This window comes from Schistocerca gregaria, chromosome 4 (assembly GCF_023897955.1).
Source record: "Schistocerca gregaria isolate iqSchGreg1 chromosome 4, iqSchGreg1.2, whole genome shotgun sequence".
In the NCBI taxonomy this organism is placed as follows: domain Eukaryota; kingdom Metazoa; phylum Arthropoda; class Insecta; order Orthoptera; family Acrididae; genus Schistocerca; species Schistocerca gregaria.
In genome coordinates, this window is record NC_064923.1 from 747817109 (window position 1) to 747826414 (window position 9306).

General features: G+C 40.5%; 1 protein-coding gene across 1 annotated transcript in view; it reads left to right on the forward strand.

Annotated features, from left to right (window-relative positions):
* Nucleotides 1-8107, forward strand: part of LOC126266677 (lachesin-like) — an 890041-nt gene extending 881934 nt beyond the window's left edge. The window contains exon 9 of the mRNA XM_049971099.1: nt 193-8107. Within this exon, the coding sequence (XP_049827056.1) occupies nt 193-659 (467 nt within the window). The 3' untranslated portion in view covers nt 660-8107. The remainder of the gene's footprint in view (nt 1-192) is intronic.
* Nucleotides 8108-9306: the final 1199 nt, after the last annotated feature.

Here is a 9306-nt window from a genome sequence, read left to right on the forward strand (position 1 = left end):
GATTTCCTAATCTAATTCCCGCAGCATCACCGGATTTAACTCCATTAATCTCGTTTTGCTTTTGTTGATGTTCATCTTATATCCTACTTTCAAGACACGACCCATTCCGTTCAGCTGCTCTTCCAGGTTCTTTGTAGCATGGGAACGCTTTTATGATGTTGTCTTACGTGTTCTTTCCCATCGACGTTGCAGAGCTGCACCTGCCGCCTAAGACAACGACAGCCGCCACGCACGCCCATCCGCCGCCGACGCCGCGCAAGAAGTTGCAGGCGCACCACAAGGAGCAGCAGGGCTCGCACGTGAAGCGCAAGAAGGGCCGCATGCAGATGAGGCAGCCGCCTGACGGCGCCGGGGGCGGGGGCGGGGGCGGGGGCGGCGGGCAGCCGCTGCCGGACCCGCACCGCGAGCAGCCGTTCGACGCCGACCTGGAGGCGGAGCTGGGCCGCGACTCCAACGCACTGGCCGCCGCCGCCGCCGCCCCCGCCGCCACCACGCCCGCAGCCCAGCCCGGGGGCCGTGGAGCGCCGCACCACGCCGCCCCCACGCGGCCCACCCTGCTGTACCAGGCGGGCGGCGTCGCCGCCCCCAGTCGTCTTCCAGCGCTGCCCCTCCTGGGGGCCGCCATCGCCACAGCGTGGTCAGTCGCCCTAGGCGCCTAGGCCCATCACAGTGGCTCACCGGAATAACGTGTCGTTCCGTTCTTTACCACAATTCGAGACACTCCGAGTAACCTGGAGATCTTGTCTGGGCTGACATTTATGTGGAAGTAGACAGCTCGACTAGTCTGTTTATTCACTTGAAATGAGACCACCGTACTATCAAAATAAGAAATAATTACGTCGTCTCCGAAAGGAATGAGCACTTTGAATACAAACATCCGGTGACGTCGAACTGTTATGACTCAGTACCACACATTGTTCCAACCACTTGTCCGGCCTTTTCTCGTTTCAGAGTAGAAAGATTCACACTGTCGTCGTTTGGATCTCCTCATGGAGAAGTTTCTGTTATCACTACAAAATCAAAAGAGTTTCAAAGTAAAGGGACTCCCCCCCCCCCCCCCGTGTTTCATAAACAATTAAAAATGTAAAAAAAACAGGGGTACGGCAAACGATGGTGTGTTGCTATGTTACACTGTGTTTTCTTTTTTCTTACAGAGTGACGAAACTCTGTGATAGCTAGTGATGAGGAAGATAGTAATGTACTCCTGAAGTTAGCATCATCAAGAAAGTTAATTTTCGTAAGATCATAAACAGAAGGAAACGTCTTCGTTGAGTTACTTTCCAAAATATTCAAGTGTGATGAAAAATTTAGTTGTACCGTACGAACAACGTTGCTATCCTTGAGTCCATGATGTCTGTTGGGCGTTCCTGAGATTGAGGCAGAGTGCGACAGCTGTTTATACTTTTCTTGACAGTCAAAATGTTGACCGAGTAGGTATACCTTCACCCTGAGCAAAAAGAGATTTAGGTAGTAGGAAGGGCATTATTATTAAATGGTCGGCGAAACATCTGCCTCAGATGCATACCCTCTCCACCCCAGTATGACACCTGCTTATAATAGGCATACATTGAGCAATGAGCTGTACACGAGGTGAAACCGAACTCCACTGACTAAATTTCGGAGGTCGGTCAGGGACAATTTCTGAGTATTTTGGTATATGAACCAGTTGTCTACAGTGGATCGTTACAGAGTAATAACGTAGGAATGATTTATTCGGCTTAAACCTATTTACCTTGGTAGCAATGCATAAATTTTACAACAGCGAGAAAGCCTGTAATATTCAATCACCAAACCGTGCAACAGAGAGTAGTGCAGAATAAGAGTGATATGGTTGCCATATATGCGGCAACAGCTCAGCATATCGCCGCTGTGAAGCTCTTCCGTTTCATTCAGTGAACCCACACACCACGTGCATATCGGCCAGTTCATTAGTATTACCGAGCGAGGTGGCGCAGTGGTTAGCACACTGGATTCGCATTCGGGAGGACGACGGTTCAATCCCGTCTCCAGCCATCCTGATTTAGGATTTCCATGATTTCCCTAAATCGTTTCAAGCAAATGCCGGGATGGTTCCTTTGAAAGGGCACGGCCGATTTCCTTCCCAATCCTTCCCTAACCCGAGCTTGCGCTCCGTCTCTAATGACCTCGTTGTCGACGGGACGTTAAACACTAACCACCACCATCAATTCATTAGTAAACCACTCCATACTGCTGTGTATGACTCTCAACGTACTACTTGACACTGTCGGACTAACAAACGCGAGACACAACAGAGAGTACCGAATGCTAACTTAATGGCGAAGAGTGAAATCGCTACATTCTGGAACCGCGGGACCTCTACGGTCGCATGTTCTAATCCTGCCTCGGGCATGGATGTGTGTGATGTTCTTAGGTTAGTTAGGTTTAGGTAGTTCTAAGTTCTGGGGGACTGATGAGCTCAGAAGTTAAGTCCTATAGTGCTCAGAGCCATCTGAACCCTTTTGAAGAGTGAAGTGGGCCCAACTCTACCGCAAGTACCTTGAGTGAATGGAACAAATTGTTCCGAAACAGGACACGTAGGGCATACTGTTAACATTAGCAACGTCGAGTAGGTATTGTCAGTGCAATGCAGATTCAAACATAAATTGGAGTGAGAAATTGGATGAAAATCAAGTACTCTGTAACGGGATTCCAGGTATTATGGTGCCTCAGTACCAAAATAATCAGGAAATGTCACTGAAGACCCTATGAAAATTTGGTGATGTTCGATTTCACCCTGTATACATGACTCTCCTGGATCAGCACAATACCCATACTGTGTATTTCCACGCCTCTAATTCGAATAGTCCATTGCAATCGCGAAGATCGGAATATCTATTGGAAATTATTGGTCAGTTGGATTGTCGTAATGAGCGACGGCTCTTCATCCTTCCTCGTTAATCTCCTTTCTGGTATTACGTTTTCTCATTTTTCTATCCTTATTTTGGTATTTTCAACTTAAACTTTGGTATACCATTATCACGTGGCTGCGGAAGCCTCCTTTCTCCATCAATAACCAGAGATCTTTCTTTGTGCCATGTGAAATTCGTTTTCATAGTCCATATATGCTAGGTTTGTTTCCATACTAAGTTCTCGTCTTCTTTCTACAGTTTGTTTCAGCGTGAGGAAGTCGCCGGCAAAAGATTTTCGTTTACGGAGACCTCCTTGCTCTTCTAATATAATCAGAGATGTTTCGAAGCCTTTTGTTAACTATTTTGCAGTAGGTTTCATAAGAAGCAGCCAGAAGACTCATTCTGCTTCAATGATTTGTGCTATTTGTGTCTCATTTGGTAAACAGTGAAATAATTCGTGCTCCTCTCCATGCTTCTGGTATTTCACGTGTATTCCTGTTTTAAGTTCGTCAAATCTGTTTGGTCTCTCCCTAACTCCTCTTTTTCTTTCCTCGGGTCTTCCCATTGACATTATATTATAGTTTCTGATAGCGATATATCATCTCTTCTGGAGGAAAGATATTTGTACTTACAGTATCTTTGTCTCTTCGTTTTAGTTGTCTGATCAGTTTATATGCTATTTCCTATCTACCGTGAATGTCATGTTCAACACTGCTTATACGTGTATCCCATAAAGATCTACCTGTTCGTCCTACTATTTTCTTTTTGGGTTCACCCATAGGGCGCTGCTGTACCGCCTCCACGAGACCGTCACTTCGGCATGGACGTTTTCACGACCTTGTAACGATTAGTCTTAGAGCAATGCTGTGTCTTCCTATCCCTGACGTGCAACACTGGACAGATCTGACACTGAATCCCGACCGCAGTTACGCTAGGCAGCTTTAGAAATATTACCCATAGATGTATCACCGATGTTTGGGGGAGGGGGAGGGAAGAGAATCATGGACTCCGTTTTTAGTAGCTGTGACTGCGGCAGTGTGACCGATATCGCCGTGTCAACTGTTGCGTACAGTAGCACCTCCACATTTCTCAGACGCTTGTACGTTGGCCCCTAGCTCAAACAATGTGCGGCTTAGCACCTGCTGCTCGAGTGTGGATCTCATTTTCTGTATTATCCACTCGACAAAACACTTGGGAAATGTGTCAGACCCTTGCACTTACATCTTGCAGCGTGCGGCCTAGAATCTATTGCTAGTATAGCAATTTTTCGGATAACCCTCCCGAAAAAAAAGTCGCGAAAGGTCTAAACGTGAGCTTGAAGTCTCTAAAATGAACTCGTTCTTCCTATTTGACGTCAGACCATATTGTGCAGATATATCACTTTCACCTCTTCCTCTATGAGAAAACATTACAGTCCTCATATCCCATTACTCCCCTTCTGAAGATAATTCAAATGCTGCTGCCGAAACAATCATATTGTTCCATTTAAACGAATCTGTTTCACTGTGTCAGTATATATTGATCATACAATAAATCACATCTATCTTTAATTACAGTCACTGAAAATCGCTTTTCCATATCTTTAGCCACTTATGAAATACCTAAGATATATATTACAAAGGTTAGACACTATAAACATTTCGTTATAACAAGAGATAGACAAGATTGCCCTGCTTTTCCAGGTTTAACATGAGCATTTTCCCTCGTTTTGTGCTTAGTATTTCAACTATGTGAATCTGTTATTTCTTATGACGCACCTTGTTTAAAACAATCACTCAATTGTACTCAGGACGACCTACGACACCGATTAAAACAATATGTTTGCAGTAGAAACGTTATGCGAAGAATTTTCGGCGAAGGATGCTTCTCTCTCTACATATCACATTGCCCAAATGTCAGGGTGAATCAAGCACATTTTTAAGGATTCTACAGTCACACGACATATTTGAGTCGCCTGGTGCAGATGCGTCACAAATTACTTGTGATTTTCTATTTACCTGACATATGCATCTGACGCCATTTGTTACTAAATTGTGGGTAAACCAGTTCCAGTGACATTCGTTTCTCTATGTATATTCTATACACCAAATCTTTTTTGTTTTCGCTTTTGCTAAATCAGTACAAATTTCGATTAGTATATTTTAAAGAAGTGTCCACAGTTCACATGCACGCAGTTCTGACGGTAGTTTTAGGTTTCCTTGCAGGCTATCCCATCTGCAACTTGAAGTATTTCTTTGCATAACGTGACTGCTCAAATAACGCAGATTCCCTTGCACGTAAATAGTGTCAGCTAAGTTTTTATATGATACAGCTTCAAAAGAACAAGTCGATGTTGTTGTAGTATTTTGGAAATAGTTCTATTTACGCTTGTTGTTTCCTCCTTTGTAATATGTATAATATTTTATATGATACAGCTTCAAAAGAACAAGTCGATGTTGTTGTAGTATTTTGGAAATAGTTCTATTTACGCTTGTTGTTTCCTCCTTTGTAATATGTATAATATTTTCTGACTATTTTTATATTCGTGAAGAACGGATTTCTGATCTGGCTATCATAATAAAATACGAAAGAAGACTGTACAAACACATGGGGAACCAAGTCAGTGGAGAGATGCAGACAAGCGAAATGTAAGGTTTTGCGATGTTTATTCTCAAAAACGACGAAAAGTTGTTGATTTGCGGCTCGTTTTCGGATTTATTGTTGATGTTGCGGTTCTGTAAGTGGAACTGTGTGACATAGACGCTGTCCATGTACTATTATTGTCTCTCTCTCTCTTTACACACGAATGGTACCAGTAACAACATGTGTTGGTTCATTGTGTATATGCGATGGAAACGAGAACAGCATATGGCGAGGGGGAGGTGTCAGCAAATGAGAGTGATGGAGGTGTTGGAAGGACGAGAGATATGGGTTAGATTCTGCAGAGCAACGGTAAAAATTTCAGCTCGATGAAAGCTAACTCGCTTGACTGACGTGGTAGATGTTTCAGTAATGTCAGCTGTTTCACGTCCACTCGATAATACGGCTGCATTGTTTCACTCATTTAAATTTCAAGAGGTGGTGAGTTATTGTATCGACAGAAATAATTTACATAATGTTAATACTGCATGAACAATTCGCAAGTGTGTATTAAACATTTAAGCATTTAGACATTTATTGCTACAAAAAAGTAAAATAATTTTACGCCCCTCAAATGCTTCTTTCCTTACCTGTACTTTATTTAGAGACACGTAAACTGTTCATCTGAAATTGGTATCTATGAAAAACATACAGACAATCATTAACTCTTAATAATCTGACAGAAGTTATGCCACTGGTGCGTCAGTCACATAACTGGCTGTTAGTTTGTTTTCTGGCTGCTGTAACTCCGACGCTAGCACGAAACGAAGACGAAGCAGTGAAACATTTACAACAGTATCTAAAAAAAAAACTGTTCGGACTAAATTAACCTAATTTATTTCTTCATTATAATACGTGTTCCAAACTTATTTTCTATACCAGAATTTTATCCATGTTTGTAATTTATGTTTGTGTCAGAATACTATTGAGATTAATTCATTTTTGGGGCAAACTGCAAGGGCAGGCAGCAACACCAAGTTGCACAAGTTACTTGAAGTAGCAGTTGTTTGATAAAGTGATACACAAAATGTTGTGATATGAAGTGGAAATAATGTTTTGTTGTGGCATGCTGTTGGAGCAAATTCGATATTGAATTACATAATGTGAATATGACGTTATTTTGTAAATGTTGCTAAGAGCTAGAATATTTTATGTACTAATGGATATGTGATATGTTCGATAATATACCCATTCATGTTACTTGGAGTTGGAAGCGAAACAACCTTATCTACAACGAGCTCTTCCACAAAAGTAGGTCTTCTTCATTTATAAATATTTCCTATGAACTAATTCAGTGTCAGTTATAGTACTCAAATTAGTTGAAAGTATGAACTGTTTCTGCATAAGGTTTTTTTGACAAATCAGAGAAATTATGTTGTGTATGACTTATAATTATTCACATTCAATATGATGTAAAACTGTCATTCTCTATATTATCAATATCTATATTTTTTGTTAAATGATTTGGTTTAAGAGAATATCACCACCAGAACGAATTTTCTAAAGGTGTTAATAAGACAATAATGTACATTTGTTGTTTATGTGATTATGTAATATAGCTGACATTTATATAATAAATTTTGAGAAGCCTTTATAATTGTCTGACAGCATGGAATCAAAAATCCAATTACCAAACATTTTGAGCCCAGTTACTATAAATTTCAAAAGATCTCTATGTGTACTCATCCCTTTAGATTCAAATGTGTGTTTAACAGAGTAACTTACTGTGACTCAATACAGGGATCAATATGTTCAATACATTAAAATTACTCTTCAGTAGCATAATATGTATTCCATTTTCTTTCATTTCATTGTTTACTGCACAACACTACATTCGATTTCTCCTCATGTTTGGTCTTACGAGCAATGGCATTTACTAACAAACAATTGCATTTCTTTATTCAAAATATTCATTTAGGTCTAGGCATTTCCCACCAATACATTTGTGTTCGCTTTATACACAGTTTTGAAATCTGTGTGAAATTATATTTCTATACAAAAAAATAAACAGATCTATAGCCAGAGTAATACATATTCTAAACAAATTGTATTCATGGTTGTATGCATAAATACCAATCTAGCTAGAAGAGAAGAGACAAATCCACCATCATTCCCAGTAAACTGTCTATGTAAACCCCTTAAAATGTTGTCTTGGATGTAAAAAAAATAATATGCTAGACATTTGGTCAAAATAAGGCGTCACTTAAACAATCATTAAAAAAATTCCTTGCATTCTATACGAAAAAATTAAACTAAATTCTTACTTAACTTTTCTTTTTAAAGTTTACTAACAAATTTCTTAAGCATTTTTTCACATTATCCCTGTAACTGCCTCTTTAAATTAATAAAATCCTTAGTATCTTAGTAAAAGTCATTACAATTAATTTCTTCTATTATGTCAGAAAAAACTGAAACATATCAATATTTTATTAAGTTTATTTTTATATTTTCACCTTGAATAATATTTTATATAATTAACATGAACTATTAACACTATTCTATTACAACTAGTAACTCTATGTTAAAACGACAATATTGTACATCATGTAACGGGTAACATTTTTAAAGTGTCAATAAAGACTTTTGATGAAGTTATCACCAGAGATGACTATATGTTACATCACTGTAGTTCTAATTATTAGTACTCATCTTAGTAACACATATGATTAGCCAATGATATATTAGTTCCATACAGTAAACTTCCACTGCACATCCTTATACAGACTTTTTCAACTACGTCATTCCTCATCTTATTGTAGAATTGCGACAGAACTGATGCACCCATGGAAAGTAAAGACATATGTGAATAAACTGTACATCACTTCAATCTGTTGCAAGTTATCTGAGTTTGTGTCTAAAGAACTTACAAGATATTCGTAGGTAAGTTCAAGTACTGAGTGTGTACGCTTTTTTAAGTTCCATTTTATATCACAACGGAAGAAAAGGTGTGTTAGACTGGAACGATAACAACACGCGGCTACAGGTGAGTACATAGCTCCTGTAACCCTGCGCATTGTCTCAGGTGACCAAACGCGTGACTATCGTCCGCTCGTTAGGGAAGTTAGAGGAAACGCTTTAGAGGCTTAAGAGCTTCACCAAGACTTATATCCCGAAATATGACATCGCCAGCCTTCACACTTACGAGTGTGCAACGACGTCTTCTTAGTTGTTGGTCACTGGCATGAACACTGGCCTGTTGCAAAAAAACACTGGCCGCTCATTATTATCAAAGGGCTTTCTTGTCCGAAATTTGTCGATGCCTTCACAATATCACGACGCTGTTTATACAGTTGAACATCAGGCGGCTGCTGTTATGTGAATACTATAAACTCAGCTGGTCCAAGTATACCAGCTACATTTGCATCATGAGGTCCAGGGTCAAGATTTTGACAGGCAGATAGCGTTCGGGAGATACATATCTCACCTTGAAGACTTTTTAACCACACATCCTATTTTCAAACGAAACCAGGTTTCATGGCAATCGAGTCATCACTCGCTTTCCTGAAGGGTGAATAAACCGCCTTGGGTACGACAGACAGTTTTACGGAGACAGGGCGGTGGATTATGAGTGGTTGCCTATATTGGTGCCAATTGTTTTTTAAGATCAGCTGCCGACCGCAATGGCCGAGCGGTTCTAGGCGTTACAGTCTGGAACCGCGCGACCGCTACGTTCGCAGGTTCGAATTCTGCCTCGGGCATGGATGTCTGTGATGTCCTTTGGTTCGTTAGGTTTAAGTAGTTCTAAGTTCTGGGAATTGATGACCATAGCAGTTAAGTCCCATAGTGCTCAGAGCCATTTTTTAAGATCAGCTAATTG